General features: G+C 32.7%; 1 protein-coding gene and 1 long non-coding RNA gene across 2 annotated transcripts in view; one reads left to right on the forward strand and one right to left on the reverse strand.

Annotated features, from left to right (window-relative positions):
* Window positions 1–24,226, reverse strand: part of ERO1A (endoplasmic reticulum oxidoreductase 1 alpha) — a 42,128-nt gene continuing 17,902 nt past the window's right edge. Inside the window, exons 5-17 of the mRNA XM_036010090.1 lie at window positions 22,801–22,877; window positions 22,637–22,710; window positions 18,386–18,506; window positions 16,344–16,390; window positions 14,001–14,012; window positions 10,524–10,550; window positions 10,312–10,404; window positions 9,235–9,481; window positions 8,704–8,773; window positions 4,350–4,436; window positions 4,130–4,263; window positions 2,897–2,969; window positions 1–2,860 (exon numbers count right to left, since the gene is read on the reverse strand). Of these exons, the coding sequence (XP_035865983.1) occupies window positions 2,909–2,969; window positions 4,130–4,263; window positions 4,350–4,436; window positions 8,704–8,773; window positions 9,235–9,481; window positions 10,312–10,404; window positions 10,524–10,550; window positions 14,001–14,012; window positions 16,344–16,390; window positions 18,386–18,506; window positions 22,637–22,710; window positions 22,801–22,877 (1,050 nt within the window). The 3' untranslated portion in view covers window positions 1–2,860; window positions 2,897–2,908. The remainder of the gene's footprint in view (window positions 2,861–2,896; window positions 2,970–4,129; window positions 4,264–4,349; window positions 4,437–8,703; window positions 8,774–9,234; window positions 9,482–10,311; window positions 10,405–10,523; window positions 10,551–14,000; window positions 14,013–16,343; window positions 16,391–18,385; window positions 18,507–22,636; window positions 22,711–22,800; window positions 22,878–24,226) is intronic.
* On the forward strand, window positions 19,759–20,043 carry LOC118496876. The gene is made up of 2 exons (XR_004899438.1): window positions 19,759–19,970; window positions 20,003–20,043. It is a non-coding gene; the product is annotated as an uncharacterized LOC118496876 (long non-coding RNA).

The following is a 24,226-nucleotide window of genomic DNA, read 5'->3' on the forward strand; positions in this document are numbered from 1 at the left end:
AAAGTTTTAAAAGCAATTTATTCAACAAACATTTATTAAGTGTTCATATGCAGAAAACTATGCTGTGGAAGTGCAAAAATGGATAAAGTTCCTTTTCCTGCCCTTGAGGAGCTCACATTCTAGTAAAGGAGGCTTAAAAAAACAAAAACAATACAGTACAATAAGTGACACAATAGAGGTAGGTTGTAATTACAGTGGTAACACAAAAAAAGAAAGTTAGTTGTGGCCCTCCTTGGTTGCAACAAGGGAGATTTCACAGAGATGATGCTTTTGCTAAGCCTGCGAAGATACATAGAAATTTTCCAGGTGGGGAAGGATAGCTAGGGCACTTGATGCAAAGTGTACAGCATGCACCAGGGTGTGGGGGACTGACCAAGGTACATTGGAAGAACTCTAAGTCCATTTTCTCAGAACACGGGGGTTGGGGGAAGTGGGATTGGGAGACTACATCAGAGAGCTTTGTTAGAGTGCTTCTAGAAAACCCACTCTGGTAGTGTTGTGGAGCAAAACAGAGGAGACAGGCTGGATATAAGCAGGCAGGTTAGGGTAGTTCTTAAGAACAATGAATATGGGAAGACACTGATGTAGCCGAGATATGGAATCAAATCCATAGCTCTTAGACATTGATTGGATCAGAGGAAGAGGAAGGAGAGGAGTGAGCCTAGAGAATTTGGATGACAATGGTTCTGAATTTAACCAGAGTAAGGAACATAGGCATAAGAGTAGATTTGGGGGGAGAATGGTTCTTTTAAGAAACACACACGGGTATCTTGGAGGACAACCAAGTAAAGGTTTGTGGTAGACAGATGAATGGAGAAGTCTGGGCTAAAGATAAGGACTTAGAAATTACTGAATTGGAATTACCCAAAAGTGAGAAGTGGTGGTGATTAAGGGAGCAAGAATGAAAGCCTGAGGAATAACACTTAAGGCATAAATGAAAAGCTAAAAAGGAGGCATCCAGGATTAAGTGAAGAAATACAAGGAAATCAAGGGTTTAAAAAAAAGATTTTTAAAGAAAGAACTGTCAACAGTGTCAAATGCAGAAAAGTCAAGTAAGAATTGCCTCATGAACTGAACTGTAGATTTATAACTGGGGTTTTAGACTTCAAAGGAAGAGATTGTTAACAGCTACTACAGAATCAAAAGCCAGATTTTAGGTAAGAGGTAAGTGGGAGGTGATAAAGTGAAGATAAGATTATTTTTTCAAAAAAAAGCTGACTGTTGAAAAAAAGGGGTAGAGGCATGAGAGAGGTATACAGACAAACTACCATTTAAATCCATAAACTTTTATATATGGTGTTTATTTCATAGTCCTTTGAGTCTCCAAGAACTCCAATATTGACTTAACTAGTAAGTTAAAGTCTTTCTTTTCCTGCCCTATTCAAATGAGGGGGAAAGGAAAATACAACACATATTGTTATACTTAGCTCTGTGATTATTCATTTAAAATATACTAAATGCACATTCATACATTCATCCAACAACTATTTATTGGATATCCACTATGTGCTTGGCACTATCCCAGGCCTTAGGGACACAGAAAAGAAAAAGTATACAGCAGTGTAAAATGGCATTTCTAAACCATTATATAAATAAACCCTGTTTTATTAATAATGTGACATCTCAACATAACCTGCTAAGACATATAAAGAGGCACATAATTTTGAGGTATACAGTTTTTCCCCTACAATTATCATGTGATATAAATTCCTAAACCCCTTCAAATATTTTTATCATTGAAGAGCTTCCACTAATGAAACCTCCCAAAATTACAGTTTAGTTTTAAGGAGAAAAAGGAAATGAACACAAAAACCAAAAAATTATATACACTGAGTTTACAGATCAAACATTAAAAGGGCAACAAAACTCAAAAAAATATTAGATTAAAATTCAAAATAATTCCTTATTATAGTTCCAGATTTTTTCTGAAAAAAATATTTTAAATAAATTATTCAGTATTACACACTAAAGTATGGAAGGTTCAAAGGTCATGATTAAGCAAATATGAAGAATCACTGAATCTGGGTGAAAGAGTTCTTTATACTATCCTGAAAACTTTTTTGTAAATTTGAAATCATATAAAAATAAAAAATCTCTCCCAAATTTTACTCAGTATTAGGTAAAATATTATGAGAATAAATATATAAATCTATTCAATTTTCACAATGTATAGAAATCCCCTGTGCCTTTCAATTGTCACTGTATTCTACAAACCAAAACAAGCCAATCAAAATAGTAATTCTAAAAGTGATTTTTCTTCATACCAAAGTATTTTAGGGTTGCCAGATAAGACACAGGACTACCAGTTAAATTTGAGTTGTAATAAGAAAGAGTTTTTTGGTATAAGTATTTTTCAAATATTGCATGCAACATACTTATATTAAAAGCTGTTTATCTGAAATTCAAATTTAACTGGTCATTCTGTATTTTTATTTACTATATCAGTTACTCTAAATGCATTGAAAAATTTTAGGCTGTTAATTATGGGTTATTCATGAGCCTCCTTAGCATTTTTCTATTAAACACTTGTCACAATGGCCATAGTTTTATTTATATTACATCTTACATAAAATGCTAGTTTGAGAGACTTAAAACATCATGTACTTACTTTTACCATATATGAATTTAATAGTCCTGATTTTATTCAATATTAAACTTCAAAATTTGTACCACATTACCAAAGTATAACTTTTACTCACAATATTATACATAGACTTGACACAATTAAAAATATTTACTTAAAACAGTATGTCTCCTTTTACAAAAGCAGCTTTGTAAAATATTTGCCTTAAGACTGTTATTATCTCTTTGAACAAAATTTTACTCTTTGACCTCCATTGTCCAGAAACAGGCATATTTCCACTCATTTTCTTTTTTTCTTTTCTTTATTTTTTTCAACTCATTTTCTTTAATGAATATTTTGTAACAAGTTCCTGAAGTTTTCTAATTCTTTCACACTTGTAGAAATTCTGTAACCAAAAAAAACTTCATTCAGAAACTGTCTTAGATAACTTTCCTATGTTATTCAACTTCACATTTTTAGAGTACAGAAAACAATTTTCAGTAATTTATTTCAACAAATTTAAAGCTGCATAAATCATTTAATCTACTTTGATGTACTTTAGTTCTTTACTTGATGTGATAAAACTAAGATAACATTCCCCAGAAATTTGTTACCTTTAAGTATTCATAACTTAGTATTAAAGTTTTAAATTACAGAACAACCAAGTATAAAAATGTTAAAATACTTAGGTATTTTAAAAGTATTTATAAGTATATTCCTATGCTTACTATTTAAAGATAAAGTACATAAGCAGTAAAATACATATTTTAAATATGCATGAGTATATGAGTACTGAAAACTAATCGATATATCTAGTAAATATACAAAGAACCAAAGCTTTTCAACTTTAAAGAATGAGAACAGTAGATGTGGATCAAATTGTTAAGTGTAGTTTAGCTCTGCTCTTCACCATAAAAATGTAGCAGAGTACTCAGTGAATACAACTGTCAAGCTTCTGTGTACTAAAGAATAATTTTGAAGGTATATTATGTCAAACCCAAAATATTAAATCGTAATTGTTCGTCCTTAGGAAATGACTAGATTTTATAAATCTCTGCATTCTTACATATGATAAGCCAGAAGGAAACGCATCTATACTTAAATTTTATAGTGTAAGTGGCCTGTTTTCAAGCTTATCTTCCAATCATTTTTATGAAATTATTTTTTGAAGAGTTATTAACCTTTTTACAGAATGATGAATTCACAAAGAAATTTTACATGTACATCTATATTAAACAACATGAGTTTTTGCAAGATCCTAAAAAAAAATTGGGCAATGCAAAAAAACTACTTTCAAATAATTAGAAAAAATATACAAATTCAGGAAGATGAATATTGAAGTCCAATCAGCAAATTAATCATGATTATAAAGGTCAATAGGTAAAAATAAAGAATATCATGTAATGACTGTGTCTACATACTTATGGTAGTTCATAAGATCACAGAATTCTGTAGTGAGATAATTTTACCATAAAGGATATTCTTTACCCAGTTTTATCTGAAAGTATACATGTTGCATTAGACTTACTTGACTAGCAGAAACAATTTCAATATATTTAGACTAACCTTCCAAATGCATTAAATAATGATACTATTTCTTGTCTGGTTAGATGGAATTCATAACTGGGCCCACTTTCCGGCATATTCGCTATCAGTTTCTCAGAAAACAAGATCTTCAGAGCAGTACCCAAACCCTGAGTCTACAACAGAAATTTAAAAAAGGAAAATCAGAAAATTCTTTGTGCAAAGAATAAATGAAAAATAGAATTGAGATAGATTTGCTTACCTGAAGCTTTCCCCACAGTCTACATTTAAAACAACCAACACAATCCATGATTCTTGAAATATTTCTAAAATGCAGTCGAAATTCCTCCTAAAAAACAATTTGATAAAATTGTATTTTCTGAGTGCCTTCTACGAGGGGTTCTATTGGAAGTGATTGTTAACTATTATGTCAACATTGGGAGATGGGAGACAGGGATTGGATGGCCTCTTTAACCCTGCCCCAAAAAAATAGAGAGGGAGGGAGGGAAAGAAAAAATAAAAACCTCTGACTACATAATAGTTAAATTAAAGCCCTCTTTCTGGTATTAATTAGGTGAAACAATCAGATATTGTTATTCAGAAATATACAGAATATAGTGAACATCCATGTACTCTTCACCAACTTTTATAAAAAAACTACTATAAGAAAAATTGAACATTCTGAATTCTTTGCTTTTATACTCTTAATAGATACTCTTAATAGATATGTATATACCTTTGAACATTTGGTTATTATATTGTTTATAACAGGGCAACAGGCATCCAGTTCACTAAAAGCAGTTTATGTCTTTAACTAATAAGGAGCAAAAAAGGGAAGCCAAGAACACATCCTTCATTTACTCTAAGGCAATTATTAATTGATTCTCCAAGTGACTCCCTCTGTCTTACTGGGATTCATACTGGACTCAGTTTACAGTACTGTAGGCAGGAAATCTGACATACATTTCAGATGGAACATCCAGTATACCAACTGGCCTATTACTGGGGGAGCATATGGTGTTTAGTGTTCTCTCTCCCTCTCTCTCTCTCTCTCTCTCTCTCTCTCTCTCTCTCTCCCCCCCTCCCCCCCCCCCCCTCTCTGTCTCTGTCTCTCTCTCTCTCTCTCTTTAATGTAATAAATCGCATACTGGACTCAAGCAGAAGAGAATAAGACCAAAGATCTAAAAATGGGAATCAGTCAGCAAAGATTGGAACCCACTATTCAAAGCAGACCTCAGTTCACTCTAATTTGCTCAATTCAGTCTCTCCCCAGATGTTTCATTTGGCTTGAGACTGTGAAACAGCTGTAACATGTGAAAGATCTTTAATAGGATCTCAGATCTTCTATCATTATTAATACAAATTTCCTGTTAATATGAAGCCCTAACTGTTACTATTAGTTATTACCATACATTATCAATATTCTATATCCTGTGGTTCTCTACCTTTTGGGTTGAGCCCAGTAAGAGGTAATCCTAATTTTGAATCTACTTTTTAAAAAATATTTACCCAGTGATATTACTCATACTACTCTTATGATTTTGGTGATCTGATTTGAGGTTACCTCTAAACTTATGCTTTGACTTTGAATTAAAGAAAAATCATACTTAAACACTTACAACAGAGTAGTAAAATTACTCTAAAGTAGATGTTCTTTCCAATGAGGTGTTGACCTCTAGAAGACTTAATAGTTGCTATCAGAGCCTACGAAATCCATTTGTAGACAAGCATTGTATATGTACAGAATAAAAAATAGCTCACATGCATGCACTACAAATTTCCAAATGATATCAATGTTATGATCAATAAAACACAATTTTTACTTTAAAAATATTACTAAAAGTATAGTGGCTTTTTGGCAATTAAATTTTCACAATCAATAAATATTTAAAATAACACTGTCATAAGGAAAGGCCCTGAAAGTTTTTGACTTTAAGAGACTCCATATTGTGCTGTCACCTTGATTTCAGGTTTTTGGCCTCCAGAGCTGAGAGAATAAATTACCGTTGTTTTAAGCTCTGCACCCCAGCCTTTCGCCAAACAAAAAAAAAAAAGAGAGAGAGACTCACACTTGTAAAGGATGGAGCCTCTGTTATAAAACATTGTGCTTATTGTAGACACTGTCTAAATTCAGTATTTGAATCTGTTTGTTAACTCAAATACTTGAATGTGGCAGCTCTTGAGTAAATATTTGTATGGCACATAGAGAAAGCATGGTTTCTTACAGTAGCCAAAACAGTGCAAAATGAAAACCAAGCACAAGTGCTCAAGTGACTTACTATGCTAGAACCAAATTAATAAGCTACAAATTAACTAGCTCAGAATAGGAAAATATCTGTGTGACTTCTACAAATAAAAATCAATGTCCAATACCCTGAGTATATGCCAACGTTATGTCCAATTAGAAAATTTATGATCCTTAAAATAGCCAGAATCTAAATCACTTACAAATTCTCCTTATGTACAGTTTAGATCAACACTTAAAATTATAGTCAATGGGTAGAATAATCAAACATGTTGTAGTTATATACTATGATTTACATTCAGTGAAACCAATTGACCAAAAAAATAATTCTCTTCCAATTTTCAAATGTTTTATAAGCCTTTAAGTAAATCATATTCTAGTCTGAATTGATTTCAACAATCCTCTTTCATGCAAGTCTTCTATTTCTAACCAAACACTGATAGAGTATAAAGGAGACAAGAGAGATTTTTTAATGAATTTATAAATGACTGTTCAGATCCATGGTGTTAACCATAAACTACTTTTTTTTTTAGAAAAACACCTAATATTAACAAGTTTTCTTGTTTTTTTACTCTTTTCTTATAAAAGAATTCAGAAAAATTATCTGTTAAATGCCATAGTAGGACATCAAACTTGAATGTTTTAGTTCTAATAAAATTAAAACATTGTGAGAAATATTTCTAATCTGCACAATATAAAAAGAGTAAAAGCCAAAACACTCTCCAATAAAACAGCAAGTATCCTAAAATAAGGAAGATATTGAAAATAGTAGGGGAAAAAAGTCTTATACAGCATCTTCCCCCTCATTTCTAAGTTCCTGGAAGCTGTTTGGGAGGTTATATAAGCAATGAGTTATGTATTTCTAGCAAGAATGCTTTAAGTAGGAGGTAGGTAGGAGGTCAGAAATAACTATTATCTAACAGCAAAAAACTAAGTGCAAAAAGTATTTTGCTTGCAAGCTGCATAAAATCAGGTTCTTTCCTTACAGAAAGAAACAAAGAATAAAAGAGGAAGACTGTTGAAATCAGATGAAACATTTTGATGAAATCAGACCAAGCCCTTGTTCCTGGAAGCCACCTGCCTTTACTTACCTATAGCTTTTAACAGAGAACAGTAATAAGAACTTTCTTGAGTCCCCAAATAGGCTAGAAATCCCTTGAGGATAGGAGCTGTCTCTCCCTTTAATGACAAAATTCATGCTCTCCACATTAGTAATCATTTAGAAACTCTTCCTAGTACTATTTTATATTTGTAGTAATTTAAAGCAAGAGACAAAGATGGTGTTGCCTGAAGCTATACCTCTATTAAGAGGCAAGGCAAATTATACACCTAAACTAATGCAATACTGTATGTCATCTGCAGTTGAAATTTTTAAATTATATATAAACAAACCAATAAACAAACAAAAAGAGGCAAGGCAAACCCCATTTTGTGGGTGTCTGTTCTTTCCACAACTGCATGCTGGCATTCCTAAATACCTTTAATTCCTGTTGAGTAAGGTGAATGGAAAAAAAAATAAATAACACACCCTGGCTGGTGTGGCTCAGTGGACTGAGTGCAGCCTATGAACTGAAGGGTCGCTAGTTCAATTCCTGTCAGGGAACATGCCTGGGTTGGGGGCCAGGTGCCCAGTTGGGAGCGAGTGCAAGGTAACCAACTGACTGATGTTTCTCTTGCACATTGATGTTTCTCTCCCTTGTCTTTCTTCCTCCCTTCCCCTCTTTCTAAAAAATAAAAATAAATTCAATCTAAAAACAAAACAACACTGTGCCTCTCCCCTTAAAGAGGTTCCTTTAATTCAACCAAAACCATTTTCAGAATTCTCTTCAACCAAAGACAGACTATTACTTTCACTCATGCTCCAGATCCCTTTCCTTTAATTGATAACTTCTCATTACCTGAGACCATCAGTATGGAAGCCATCTATAAAGTGAGCAGGGACACACAGGTTTCAGCTGTAGTAATTTTGAACATAACACAAACTTGATCATAAGTTGGACCTGCCTTTGGACTTCTGTTATCTTAGGAAAAGAAGCATTATGACTGTGATTTTTCTTATAGTTTCAGGATGTATACCAAGATATATTGTTAAGTATAAAAACATGGCCTTATATTCATACTTGCCTAAGAGTCTATATCTAAAATTAAAGTATAAGCCCCGGCTGGCATAGCTCAGTGGATTGAGCATTGGCTGTGAACCAAAGCATCGCAGGTTCGATTCCCAGTCAGGGCACACGCCTGGGTTGCAGGCCACGTGAGAGGCAACCACACATTAATGTTTCTCTCTCTCTCTTTCTCCCTCCCTTCCCCTCTCTAAAAAATAAATAAATAAATCTTTAAAAATAATAAAATTAAAGTATAAAATAATTACCTTTAGTTTGTTTGCTTCTTTTTTATCCCCAGCAAAGAATGAATTTTCATCAAAATGCAAAGGAAATGACCTGCATTTTAAAACAGAGAATATTCAATTTCATATACTACAAAATATTAAAAGTTCTGCTAATATAACATTTTGCTGATCAGTGGTGAATCCCATAATTAACATAAGAGTAGAAAATACAGTAAAACTAACACTCTGATGTTCCCAAATAAATTTTTACCCTCAAATCCAAAAGCTAACTGCAAAATATAATTGAAGTTTGGCCCCAAACCCAACTAAATGTGAAAACGATGCAGGGATCTAAGAACCAAAAGACTGGCTCTTAAAATTAAAAATATATACTTTTTAGTACCTAGGTTAAAACAAAAACATAAATCAATGGTTCTAAAAACCTATAGGCAAAATTAGCTTTTAATTATTTTTAAAAGTTTTCCTTTCTCTATATTGCATATTTAAGAACCTAATTTTAGATACCACTTGTCATTCTTCTATTAATGTATAAGTTGTTAGTACATAATTTACTTGATTTCATGAAGTATTTCCAGAAGTAACATTTTGTTTTCTTCATCCTGAACTTTATTCCCAGTGAAGAGCTGAAAATCCGGGCGCTCAAAGAATGGTACCACTTTAGATAAAGCCCTTAATTCTATTAAGTAGAGAAAATATAAGTTCTTAAGCCTTCTTGGACCTTCTCCTTCAGTCAAAATTCCATCAAACCGCTGCTGAAATTCCGTAATATTGTGTCCCCATATCTTTTCTAACCAGGTATCTAAGAAGAAAGAAGAATTAAATATTAAAAACTGAATTTTAAAATTAAGTTTCATTTTACTTACATTCAGTTGTTTATGTCTATAGGAGTTAAATTCCTTTTATATATTAAAGTACATAATAATACAACCATGAAAACTGGTTTTCATAATTTAGCCTTTAACAGTTCTACAGGAATATTTTATCTTCTAGAAACCAACCACAAAACAACAATAAATTAAATGTTTTACTGAGAACCCAGTCTAATAAAAAAATCAAATTTCTGAATATAAACATATTCATAAAACCAATATACACAATTAAAAAATGATTATCTGAAATTACTAATGAATTTAAAGACTTAAGGTGACTATATTTTATTTCTAAAACATAAAATATACTTTAATTCTAGAGGAAATATGTTACTGATGAAAATTAACCATGGTCTCATTTTTCAACAGCATTCTTAAAGCATAAGGAACACCAAACAATGCTTTTCCCCCATTAAACTCCAGGCCTGAAGCTGGCAAACAGATAAACGAGTTCTGATACAGTAGTACCTGAATAACAAATTGTACCGTTAGGGGCTATTTTGATTCCCACTACAAAAGAACATTTCCAAAGATCTGTGTAAAGTTTTGAGAAGCTTCTTAAAAGAAGAGCTAGGATAATGCCAAACTTCTCCTTAGAGTATCTATATTCCTATATTCCTAATTACTACCATTTAAGAATAAATTTTTTCTGCCTAATATTCAGTAAGGTCAATTTTGTTCCATTCAGGTAAATACCAAGAAAATGTTAAGAATATCTGAAAATAGTGTGGTGAAGGGAATAAAAGTGAATGTCACATACCTTGTAGAAGATATCGAGCACTCAAGTGCACATTAATGCTTGCATGTAGACCGGATATAAGTCTGTAGAATGCTCTTTTTTCTACACAAAGACCTAAAAAAAGTGATTTGGAAATAGAAATTTCATATGTTAAACTTGTAAGATTATGAAATTCATGTCTTTAAAAATGAGAAAAAAATATCATTTAAATTTGCTTAACAGTTTTCAATTACCTTCTAGCCAACTGTAAAAAGTGTTCTCTGAAATTAAAAGAAAAATAAGTCACAAGGTTATAAAAATGCCAAAGGTAAGCTTTTCTAAAGTTTAAAACTACAGCAAATTTGTGCCAAACAGTGATTTGAAGATTGTTTAACTAAAGGTCCAAATTTTATTTGCAATTTCTCTAAAGGAAAGAGAGAGGTCTTGATACGAGTTCAGTACCAAACCCCTGCTCAGTCTTTAAGAAACCTTCAGCATCACCTTAGGGAGCCCATCATCACTCTTCAGATAAGGTGTTTTGTAGGAGGTCAAAACAGAATTTAAATGTTGAATCGATACATGGGAAAATACTTAGCCTTTGTAACAGATCATGCTATGAAAACTAAGAACTCATTATATGCTTTTGACATTAATTTTTATAAATGTTTAATTTATAAGAATTATAAAGTAGAACTGCAGTATACTATTTATATATAGCTCATGGTATTATATACTATTCAATATTTCAAAAGAGCAAATCAAAGAAAAGTTAGAGAAACGAAACATCACTTATATGACCTAATAAGATCACTGTTAACATACATAGACTTGGTAATTATGCTTTTAAAATTATGCTCTAAAGAAATAACTCAAATTGGGGAAGGGTTATAATTTGTAGATGATTATGATGATTATGTTATATAAGTTTTAAAACCTGAAATAATCAAAAGGTACAATGATGCCTAAGTTAACATGACAGAATGCTACATAACTAGTTAACATGGTAGACTAATATAAAACTATTAAAATGATAAGAATGTGTAACATTATAACATAAAAATATTTATTTGAAATAATATATAAAAGACATAAAATAATTATAGCCATGTAAAGGTTCTAAGTATGCATTTGCTAGAGATGGCAAATGTACTATGTAGATCTTTTGACTAATATCATAGTCAAAATATTGGCTTATCATAACATTAAAAACCAAGCAAGCATAAAAGTAATGGAAGAAGTAACAAAAAGAATAAGCAATAAATTAGACTATTTGAAAACTTAAAACATCTGTCAGAAAACTTCATAAATAAAAACAATATACAAACAAGAATGTGGGTAAAAAATGGACACTGCAAATACAACAAAGGGATACTATCCTAAAACTATAAATAGTTCATAAGCTGAATAAAAATGTTCAAGTGCCCATTACAAATGGCACTCTCCATAAAACTATACAGATAGTTTTAATATAGAGGAAAAATACAAATTAAAACTAAATTAAAACTATAGAGATACCACTTTTAAGAGAAAAATATCATATTTCATGCTAACAAGGGTTAGGTAAAACTTAGCACATGCTTTCAGTGACAAAATGCAATCTGGTCATGCTATCAAAAGCCTAAAATGTCCATATCCTTTAATCCAGTAAATCCATTTGTAGAAATCCAGGCTGTTAGAGGTGAAGGTTTGTGTACTCCCTAAAATTTGTATGTTGAAGTTCCCTATGATGGTATTTGAAGGTGGGACCTTTTGGAGGTAATTAGGTTTAGTGGAGGTCATGAGGGTGGGGTCCCCATGAAGTAATTAGTGTCTTTACAAGAAGAGGAAGGAGAGTAGCGGGAGGATGGAGACAACTGTACTTGAACAACAATAAAAAAAAAAAAGAAGAGGAAGAGACCCGAGCTCTTTCTCTCTCTGCCATGTGAGAATACAGCAAGAAGGCGGTTATCTGCAAACCAGGAGAGGGCCCTCCCCAGAAACTCAATCTGCTGACACCTTGAGCTAGGAATTCCCAGCCTCCAGAACTGTTAGAAAATACATGTCTTGTTTAAGCCACTCAGTCTGTGATATTTTGTCAGAGCAGCCTGAACTGATGAAGACATAGGCTAAGGAGGCAGTTAGTCATGGGAATAATAATATACAAAACTGTGGTAATATATCTATTATAAAATATACATATATTAATAATGATCAAATGTTAACAGAGAAGCAGTATGAGCTAGTAACTAAGAGCATGGCCCCTAGAGCCAAACTGCATGATCTAAATCCAAATTCTGCTACTTAGAAGTCATACAATTTTAGCTTGGTTGCTAAATAATTCTAAAACTCATTTTTCTTGTCTCTAAAATGGAAATAAAAATAATACTCTCCAGGATTGTTGGAAGGATTAAATGAAATCATATTTATAAATTTCTTGGAAGAGTACCATTTCTTGGTGGCATGTCACCTTCACCATTATCATTATCAATTATTTTGGAGTTACGGGATTACAAGTGATGTGTTTCAGTATAAAAACCTTTAGGTTTTATTTTCAAGTTTTGAGCAGGAATGCCGGGGAGCAGGAGTGTAATACTGTTTGGGACCTAGCCTTCAATAAAATTTTCAGTTTTGTAATCCTGAAGTAGCTATTCTCAGCTTGACTTGGTGGTGATCCAGTTAGATAATCACTGAATATGACAGCTGCCAGAGATAACCTTTTCATATTCGACCCAAATGGATACTTATACATATAGTCATAAATAAGATAGTTTCTCTAAGGACAGCCTCTGCAGGTTAACAGTATTTTCTTTAATGAGAGGTTGAGATCTTCAAATAGTATTGAAAAAACAAAACAGCCTCTTCTGATGTAGCTGAAATACAGCATAGAAGTAGGGACATCCAAGGTAGAATAAGGTTACTCAAAACTGAGAATTATAGGATCACCACTAACAGTAATAATATGTGAGGCATCTTTGGAAAAATAATGCTACTGCTAAAAAAATTTCCAAATAGTACAGTTCTGATGCGGTATTTTATCTAGCTACTACCATTATGCCATTAATATAAAGCATAATAATAAAATAGTGATGTTCTCAGACTTCAGTATCATTTTTTAAACAATGCAAAAGCAATTCATAAAAATAACGTTCAGAAGATTTTGAGGGAGAGGGAAGAGATACTTCACATTTAGCAATTTCATCTAGCTGGACGAAAGCTAAGTCTTTTCAGATTGTTAAACACATGGCCTTAATGACAAAAATTATTTTGGCTTCACTCATAAAGCAAAAGGATTCTCAAAAAGATGAAGTAAACCCACGGTATGTTAAAAATTTAGCATTACAATTAACTGAAAGAGTTGGCAATGCTGCCTACACCCCAAGAGTCAGCATAAACCTTGGGAGCCAGTAAACCAACACTCTGATCATGCCTAGAACCTCTCTATTTGAGACCCAGCAGATCCTCAGTTTCAGCCAGTAAAAGGGTGTTTTTCCTGAGAGAGGGTGGGGGAAGTGTCTAGCTTCCATATGCAGTGGGAAATGCAGGAGTGAATTATTAGAGGCTGAGGCAGGTTGTCCCCTACTGCCCCAGGCACAAATAGTCATTTTTGCCTTTGTCCTCCCAAATTTTAGATAAGGAAATAAGAATTAACCTCTTCTGAGTCTTAGAAATGAAAAGAAAAACATTTGCTGAATAAATATCTGAATATTTGACAAATTCATATATGTAATGTATGATAAAGAGATTCTACTTACCTTCACTTTTCCCTGAAAAACAAAATAAAATGTTTATTATTATAAACTTCCAGATGCCCCTTTTAAAATGCTACACTTCCATAAAAATAAGGCTTATTAAATAATGGTTAGTTTAAGTCCATCAGTTCATCCCACATAAGCAAAATCTGTAATACGCTTCTGCCTGCAACTCTTACCAGGGAAAGAACTAAATGGCATCATCTCCAAGAGCCCAAACACAGAGTAGTTTCAGCTCATACAGACTTAACATGGGCTAACAGGAGATGAAAATCTAATCTGTCACCTGAGAGTGCTCTGGATTATCGTAAGGACTAAGGGTTATTTGGCTAGCAGAGCCTTCTTCCACTTTTATTTATCCAAAGTTATAATGTAGTTTCTGCTACAAATTTGTATTATTGCTTTGAAAGCTCTACACTGGCATTATACAATTTTACTCTATTCAGGAATATTTTTAGAGACTATTTGTTAGATTCAAATTACACATGATTCAACAGTTTGCATGCAGCTGCTCATTTACTATTGAAAAATTATCTTCATTTGCCCACTTTTATTTAATGCCATCATTGTTGGATTACTAAAGTAACATATGCTCACTGAAAATACTTGTTTTTAAAAAAGAACACAAATGAAATAAAAATATCACCCATAACTCCTTCTGTCCAAAGATAAATACCATGTACATTTTGGTAAATGATTCTTTTTCTTTGTATATAGATATTTACATGTTATAACTTTACTTTTTTACTTTTTATATAGATATAACATGTTATAACATGTTACTTTTTTACAAAAGTATATTATACCTACTTCTGTAATGTTTTGATACCTGTTTTTCCCCAATGTGCTACGGACCACTATTTTTTCATAAGAATAAAACATTTATTTTTTCCAAACAACACATCAGGCATTTAAAGGGAAGAATCTAAAATTCTACACCAAGATCTGAAGACTAAGAAAAGTTCTCTGTACAATTGTGATTCATCCTTTAGTGTCAGTTGGGTCCTATTGATCACTATTGATACAAATGAATACAAATTTCCAGCAACATTTACAATGGTTGTATGCTACTAAGTGAATCTACCATAAATCATTTAACCAGTTCTGTAATGACAAACATTTAAATTGTTGCCATTTATCTGTAAGATAAGTGAGAGTGGTTAATTAATTTATCAGAGCATAATGTGAGTTCGTAGTGAAGATCCCCTCTCATCTGAGAATTTGCATTTTGTCTGATATTAAATCAATACCTTCCACTGAGTTACCATATGGCTCTGCATAAACTCAAAAGCCTTGTTTAAAAATGTTCTTTCATTTCTAATCTAAGAAAGAGTAGTCTGCCAACATTTAGGGAATGATGCAACCCATTGCTTTCCAGGAGGAAATTTATGTTTATGGACTATATGAGTTCAGTAGCTTTTCAAATAAATTTTAAAAATTACAACCTTACACAATTTTCTAAAAGCACATCAAAGATTTCATCTGGAAGCACATATTCAGGGAATAGAGATATATATTATAACTGCTTATTATAGACTGGATAAAGGTTTGTGAATTTCAATTTTACATACCCTCTGTACCTACATACTGAATAGCACATAGTAAATGGTGAATAATCATTTGTTGAAGGAACAAGTGATTTTTACTATTGTAGACAAGACCATTAAATAAGGATAATTTTCATCCATCGTGTGCCAGGCTTTAGATAAAAGATTAAACCAATACACGTTGCCCACATGTCCAAAGTACTAGGGTAGATCAATAGATATATAAATAATAGTCAAATAATTCTAGACAGTGGAAAAGGGCTATACGGGAAATAAAACATGGCATAAGAACATTACACAGGGAGACGAGATTGCTTCCAGTTAGGAGGATCAGAGAAAGTTTTGTGGAAAAAGGAAGCATTTGGGCCAGACCTTAAGTGTAAGAAGAAAATGAAAAATGTTAATAACATAAAGACATGTGATTCCCACTGTATACAATAATTTCAAGTGTTGAGAAAGATCTGAGGCAGATTTTTGGGTGATATTCATTTAACTAGAAAATAAGTAAAAATAGTAGAAAAACTGAGTACGCATTTTCTGTGAAAATGCATAGAATAAGTGTACTGTATAACCTAATCTTCATCCTGTGATAGTCTAATACCATGAACTTCACTACAAAAAAATACTCCTTCCTGAAGTGTATCTCAAACACCAATTTCTCTGCAAGGGTAAGGCACGACTTCTATGGAAAAGGAATATATGATCTCAAATGCTCTTGCCAACCCTTACCTGCTTTCCCCCTCCTTCTAATCAAAGTTCACCTGGCTGAGAAATACAACAGTGCAAATAAATAACTCACCTTGACTAGAAGCCAAAGGATTTAAAGGCCTTTTAATCGTCTGTGGCCTGGAATGAAAAGAATTAAATTATAAAATGTAAATGGTATGTATCATGTTATAATTATTTAAGTAAAAGTGAAATTATCTCAGAAAGTTTCTCAATGACTATATCCCAAATTAAATTGTTTTATTGAGCTTATAAAATATTTAGTTTTCTCTAATTGCTTTAAGGGAAGGTGGTGGTTATTTGTTTTAATGATAATAGTTTATGATTTTTCCCAGGGTAGCAGCCAGAAAATCATTTCCTAATCACTTCTTCAAACAAAGGAATTAGAAATACCACTCAAGTTCTTCTCCTAGAGTCATTAATATGTTTTTAAATACATTACATGTACGTATGTGTGTGCGCCACAAAGTGCACTCCAAATTGAAAGAAAAACAAGCAAAACATATAAACACTCAACACAAGCATTAAAACTAAAAGGAAAACAGGGTGGGTAGATTATTTTCCACTTAGGAAATCTTAGGTACATCAATTGGCCCTATGGCCATCAAATTTGGTATGCTTTCAATAAAAGATTTTTTTAATAAGAAAAAAAACAGAGTTACTATGTCACTAAAGTGCTTTTAAATCTCAAAATAAATGTTCATTAGCATCATTATGTGAAGTATAGGGATTGTTTTAATGTCCATTATTTAAATTTTATAAGTTTGTACAAGTCGAGACATTCTGAGAACAAAATATGAGTTATATTTTAATGTACTCAATTTAGCACCTCATACATTGTTTCTATTCTAGAAACATTGTCGAAATCATGATATAAATTAGTTAGAACAGAACTAATACAAAAATCTAACAAATGCTTCAGTTGGACTCTATTTTAGTCCACATTAAATAAAAACCTTTAAAGTAAGTAAATCAAACATTACGAATAACAAGAGAATTTAAATGAAACATAGGGCAAAAATGAGTAAACAATGAAAACTCTACACTTCCCAAACTGGAGAAATTCTTCAAGTCAAAAAAAGAAACAGTCTGACATTTTATTGGTATAAGTATACTTGGTGATCTCTTAAGTTTACATTTGACGTATAAAAAGTGAAATGGATTATCACCTATCTGGAAACTCCAGAGATTTTCCCAGAATTCCCCCCAATCTCTAAGATAGTATAACACACACACACACAACACACACACAGAAATTTCTTCCAAAAACCAATAAGCGGATTGTTCAGAGAGCCTTGAGGCTCACTAGAGGGTAAACTTGAAGCATGTCCCAGTCATCCAGCGATCAAATTGACTGCTTCACTTGAATGGTTTAGAATACAGGGTGGGTTCTCCCACGCACTACATCTTTGATACTAGACAAATCACATAAAATAAGCTTTGCAAAGTTCTGCTTCTCCATCTGTAAACAGTGAAGACTACAACACAGCATGATTGGAAGCACAATGTTTGGAAGTATTAGCTATTACAATTATTTTCTGAAATTAATTTAATGTTAAAGTGGGAATATAACTATAGCTACAAAATAGGAGTTTAAGTCACCAGAAAGAGAATTAGGAGTTACATATTCTAATCTATTTTCTGCCACTAATTATATGATCAAGGAAAATGAAGTAAATCTCTCTGGTTCTAAGTTACCTCATCTATAAAATGAGATTCTATGACCCACTCAAGGAACTTGTTTTAAGTGCCCACAACACTCCCACAAAAGTCTAATACTATTCTAAATCTTTTAAAGAAGGAAGATACAGTTTGATGACGACCACAGGGAAGGGGGAGCTGAGGGTTGCAGGAGGAGGACAAAGGCGGGGTGGAAATAGGGACATGTGCATCAGTGTCAACAATAAAAATAAAGAAAAAAAGAAGAAAGATATATTTATTGAAATGTATCTACTTGTTTCCCCAGGAGAGAACTGGATTAATGAATACATATGTTCCTATATGCCAATATATCCTTAACAAAGTAAATTTGATTTGTACTTTTAAGTCATTTATTTGTTTACAAAGAAAAGTCACTAAATCTTCTAAAAACTTCTAAATGGAAATGACACATACTTAAAACAGTTTTCTTCATAGATGACATTCCATATCTTCCAAGCATCCGGTCCCTTGTAACCCGTGTAGCGCTCAGGATTAAGGAGCAAATCTACATACTCAGCATCAGGAGACTGTATATCTATAAAACAAAATGTTTTATTAAACCTTTCTTTTCTTCAGTTACCTTTAAAAAGCTAGTATACAAGACTGTATTCCATCGATTCTAAGGCATCATAAATGTATCAATCCCTCAGGGATTTAAAAACACCTTCTCAGTGTCGCAGGTTCAATTCCCAGTCAGGGTACATGCCTGGGTTGCAGGCCATGACCCCCAGCAACTGCACATTGATGTTTCTCCCTCTCTCTCTCTCTCCCTCCCTCCCTTCCCTCTCTAAAAATAAATAAATAAAATCTTAAAAAAAAAAAACCACCTTCTCAGGAGAAAGATAAAAGAAGAAAGAGGAAAGAACCAATACAACCACATTAAATTTACCCACTGGTTGCAAACGCATCCTGCTTTTAAAAATGGTACAAAATATGGCCCTGGCCAGATAGCTCAGTTGGTTAGAGCATCATCCCAATTCACCAAGAATGCAGATTTGATCCCTGGTCAGGGCACGTACAAGAATACATAAATAAGTGGAACAATAAATCAGAGTCAGTCTCTTTCTCTCTCTTCCTTTCTCGCTCTCCCTCTCCCCCCACCAAATCAATAAATAAAAAAAGAAAAAAAGAAAAGAAATGGTACAAAATAGGAGCAGGTGAAGTTTAGAATGAAAGGAATGTGGTAATTCAATTCTCATAAATTGACAAAGAATATACTATACATTTCCCCTCCACATTAACCATAATAGTCCACCAGTAACTAGAGGTAAATGAGGTGTTAGCACCACTGTTACCAAATACTTCCTTCTTACATGAGCACCGTCAGGATTCACTACAAAGCTGTCCCAAAGGTATAATCCTAAATATGCAAAAAGTTATATTCAGGATGGCATTTGTGTCAGCATTATTTATAAAAGGGAAAATTGGAAGCAACCTAAATGCCCAACAGAGCAGAGAATGGGTTCTGGAGCCAGAGTGCCTGGGTGAGGATCCAGGACAAATACGTAAATACTCTATGCCTTGTGTCATCATTTCTGTGATGGAGGTAATACTCACAGCGCTCTTGTGAGACTTGAGTTATTTCTATATGTGTAGAGTGCTTAGCACAATGGTAAGAGAATAATAAATATTAGCTAGTGGTTTAAGAGTTATGATGTATCTTAATAGAGTATTTTATAGTCAAAACTGTTAAATACAAAGGCTAATAAAATGCAATGAAACATTATAGAAGAGTTAATTAGATATATATATATAAAACATACCAAAATTAGTGGGATATTGCTTTCTCATGTTTTATAAATTTGTATATATATTATAATTTCAAAGCCAAAAAATAAAAAAGGCCCCTAGTCCCCCAGTGGCTTTGAAAAATTATTTAATAGTACAGCAATACCTTACTCAAGAAAGCTTAACAAAATATGAACCGGCAAGGAATGAGGAAGTGAGCAAAAATGACCTCAACATAACAGAAATAGATGACAAAAATATGAGCAGAAAGGTGCTACAAAAAAAAGAAAGAAAGAAAGAAAGGTGCTACAAGAGTCCATCAAGGTTTCAATAATACTGCTTATCAAAAAAAAAAGACAAAAACAAAACTAAAATTAAGCTTCGTTATTTTTATCCCAATTCACAGTATGTTGGAGGCATAAATTAGGGGGAAATTTGCTTCTAGAAGCAAGACAGTGACAGCATCTAGAAATAACTGAAGTGTAATGCAGAAGTAATGCACAATATAGCAAATTATAATGAATTCATAATTGACTGTGATTCTTAAAATGCTCAGCATCTACTAAAGACAGAAAACTAACCACCCAAGAAATGATTAAGTTTTTTATATTCTGCCTAGAGATAAATATTAGTCACCTCATAATTTTACTTAAGATAAATACTTCATTTCTCCCAATTCCATTTTTTAAATGTTACTATAACTATATTTTGCCAGATGACAAAAGCTCAGATTTCTAATTTGGATTTATCAAATACCTTCTATAGTCTACCTACCATTTACATACATTATTTACTTGTTATAAAGCTTTCCTTTTTTATAATATTCACATCCTTTAACAGAATATACAAATCATCAAGTAATTCACCCAAGCTAACAGAACACTAGAAATGAATTATTGATTCTTAGTTCTTGCCACACAAATGTAAACATGTGGTCTCAAAAAGAAAATTTTTAAATAGAAGTTCAGGTATTACCATTCTTTCTAACATTTTAGGCCTTTAAAAAAGGTGCTGCATATTTCCCTGGCTGGTGTGGCCCAGCAGATTGAGCGCTGGACTGGGAACCAAATGGTCTTCAGTTCTATTCCCAGTCAGGGCACATGCCTGGGTTGCAAGCCAGGTCCCCAGTAGAGGTTGCTCGAAAGGCAACCACACATTGATGTGTCTCTCCCTTCCTTTCTCCCTCCATTCCCCTCTCTAAAAATAAATAAATAAAATATTTTTTTAAAAGTGCTGCATATTATAGGTTTAATTGTATTTTACAGCAATATTTAGGCAAAAGAATCCTTGTGGGAAGATGGCAAAGCTAGGGGGTTGGGAGAGCTTTTTACCTCTTTTCTTTACTAGTCTGAATCACAGTATGTCCACATTCCTTTTCCAACAACACCCATGATGCCCAATGTTTTTTGGAATTCAGAACTTCTCAGATTTTCCAAAATATAGCACATGCAGCATATACTGAATATTAGTCCAACAGGTACTGGGGCAGCAACCTTTGATCAAACACATAAATATTTCTGCCACGAAATACTGAATAGTCACACAATGAATCTGTGCTAAACTTAGGGGGGAAATATTCACTTTTCAAAGTTTTCAGAATTTGGAAATAAGAATATAGACATAAATTTGCCAAAACATGGTTGTGTTTTAGATTAAGGAAAGCATGTATTTCTCCCTTTTTGCCCCTCCAAAAGGCCATAAAATTAAAAATAAGTACTTCCTCTTTTTCTTTTTCTTTTTCTGGGGGTTGAGGGAGGATTGCAGGCTTCATATTTTACTTGTAATTAAAATGATCTGTGTCATTCTTTTTACTATGTTTTTTTAAAGATCATTAATCTGCTCTAAAAGAGCCACAGAAGAATACTCAAATTCAGTTTGATTTGATGTTGTTTAGCCAATTAAAAGGGTAAACAATTCAACTTGGGAGATGCTAGAAAAAAGAAGAATAAGAGAATGCATAAATTTTGATGAAAGAGTTCTAATGGTTTCTGTAGCTCCTATATTTTAACAGCCCCAACCCTCTGGCTTAACTTTAGATGTAGCAGATACAAATCAGGAGTCATTATTCTCTTTTCCAAAATAACATGGGTCATCATTAAGGAAAATATTTAAAAATTAGATGCCAGTAAAACAGAAGCAGGTTTTTGTAATCTCTAGCTATTTATGCAAAAATGCCTGTATATATTATAAAAATTATATTTATAGTAATAGAACTATAGAACTCAAGTTCTATAGAACTCAAGAACACAATAAAAATATTTAAACATTTTTATTGTGGTAAAATATATGTAACATAGAATTTACCATTTAAAACACATTGAAGTGTACAGCTCAGTGCCATTGCATTCACAGTGTTGTGCAAGCATCTGTTTCCAAACTGTTCTATGACCCCAAATAGAAACTCTATAACCATTAAGCAGTAATTCCCCATTCTCCCTCCAACCCTTGGTAAACTCTAATCTACTTTTGGTCTCTATCAATTTAGCTGTACTAGATATTTCACACAAATGGAATCATATGATACTTGTCCTTTTCTGTCTGGTTTATTTCACTTAGCATTATGGTTTGAAGGCTAATCCACATGATAGCATGTATCAGAACTTCATTTCTTTTTATAGTTAAACAGTATTCCATTGTATGTATAAATACTATACTTTGTTTATACATTCATCCATTCATGGAAACTTGGGTTTTTCTACTTTTTGGCTATTGTGAATAATGCTGCTATAAACATTGATGTAAAAATATGTTTCCCTGTATTCAATCTTTTTAGGTATAGGCTTAGGAGTTGTTTTGTTGGATCATATGGTAATTCACCTTTCGCTTTTTGAGGAAATGCCAAACCACTAGAAACTGAGTTTTTAAAAATCATTTCTAAAGAGTTATTTTTTTCTTAGGTACAATTCTAAACAAAATGCATGCTATAAAGAGTTATACCATCAGCTTCACAGAAGTTGTCTGAGGAATCATCATGTTTGGTCCACTGAAGAACAGCCTTCTGCGTTTCCTCACTGCAAACAAAGATAATAGTGTTATTCTTTTTTTCAAGTTCACATTTCACCTGAAAAAATACAAAAATACTGCTGGAAAAAGTATCAAACCTCAGGGATTCATCCACTGCTCCAAGTCGTTCAGCTTGCTCACATTCTTCGATGAGATTATTGGCTTCTTCAGAATACTGAAATGAAAAGAGGAATAAATAGAATATACCTTGCCACACTTTTTAAAGTTTTAAAAAGAATTTCAAAGTTATCTGAAGTTCTTTTATACCTGGCATCATCACTGTGGCTACAAAATTTTTTAAAAAATTAAGCCCTTACATTGCAACTGAAGCTAAAAAAGTATAAGGTTTTGCCCCTTAGTTTTGTTGGAGAACACATTTACTCTTGTGCTCACCAAAAAAAAGAGAGAGAGAGGTTATAGTTCTAACTCATCACCAACATTTTCACTAAGAAAATCTTCGATGTATAAGTAAGTCACTAGGCAAGGAGCAATGAAGCAATGTTCTGCTTTCTCCTGACCTAATTTAATTGTAAGCATCAGTTTTTTCATCCAGGAAAAAGTGATTATACTAGATCATGTGTGTTTAAGGTGTATCTCAACTCTAAATGCCATGTCTTTCTAAAAATGTCCTGAAGCCTGTCAAGTCTTATAAAATGTAGTGGAATATCTTTAAATGTTTAAAATATGTTCTTTAACAACCACATTTCTTCTCAATGTCTAAGTCACTTTATATACATATTCTGCTCCGTGTGTATGTGGCACAGGGGAAGTGAGCATGCATGCTAAGATTTCACAACACGACAGTCCTCACCACCATACAGCTGAAAAACAACATCGAAAGCAGGAAGCCACCATTCAATTACTCAACAGATACAAACTGAGTGCCTATATAGCCTTATTGTTAGGATGGCTATACAAAGGACTGTCCAGACTAGGACCCTTTTGCAGACAACAGAAAACACTAACTGCTGAAATGATACAATTTTTCTAAATACTTAGTTACTAAATAACAACTCTGTTTTCTTACATTGGTTGGTCTAAAAGATAGCTTAATTCAAAAACTGTTTTTAAAATAAATGTTTATACATAATTAAGTATAAAAGAGTAAAGGGATGTGATATATTCAACCAACTCTTAAATGACTCAAAAAAAATAATATGTATGTAGAAAAAGCAGGCTGAAGCAAATGAGGCAAATTAAAAATTACTGAATCCATATGAAGAGTACATAAAATACATTTATACTAATCTTGTAACTTTTCTATAAGTTGGAAATTACTTCAACATAAGTTAAAAATACATAATGAAAAGACAAAATTTGTTGAAGAAAATAACATATACCTGTGAATATTAATGACAATGTATATAAAAAATGTATTATTGTAATTATCTGAACATTAAAACATAAGTTAAAATAACTACCCTCAGTCCCTATTTAATAATTTAATCAGCTTTATTAAGTCACATCTGTCTTGTACTATGTCACTAGCATTTTTCTGAAGAAAAATCTTTTTACAGCTTGTTG

This window comes from Phyllostomus discolor, chromosome 1, assembly GCF_004126475.2.
Source record: "Phyllostomus discolor isolate MPI-MPIP mPhyDis1 chromosome 1, mPhyDis1.pri.v3, whole genome shotgun sequence".
Classification (NCBI taxonomy): domain Eukaryota; kingdom Metazoa; phylum Chordata; class Mammalia; order Chiroptera; family Phyllostomidae; genus Phyllostomus; species Phyllostomus discolor.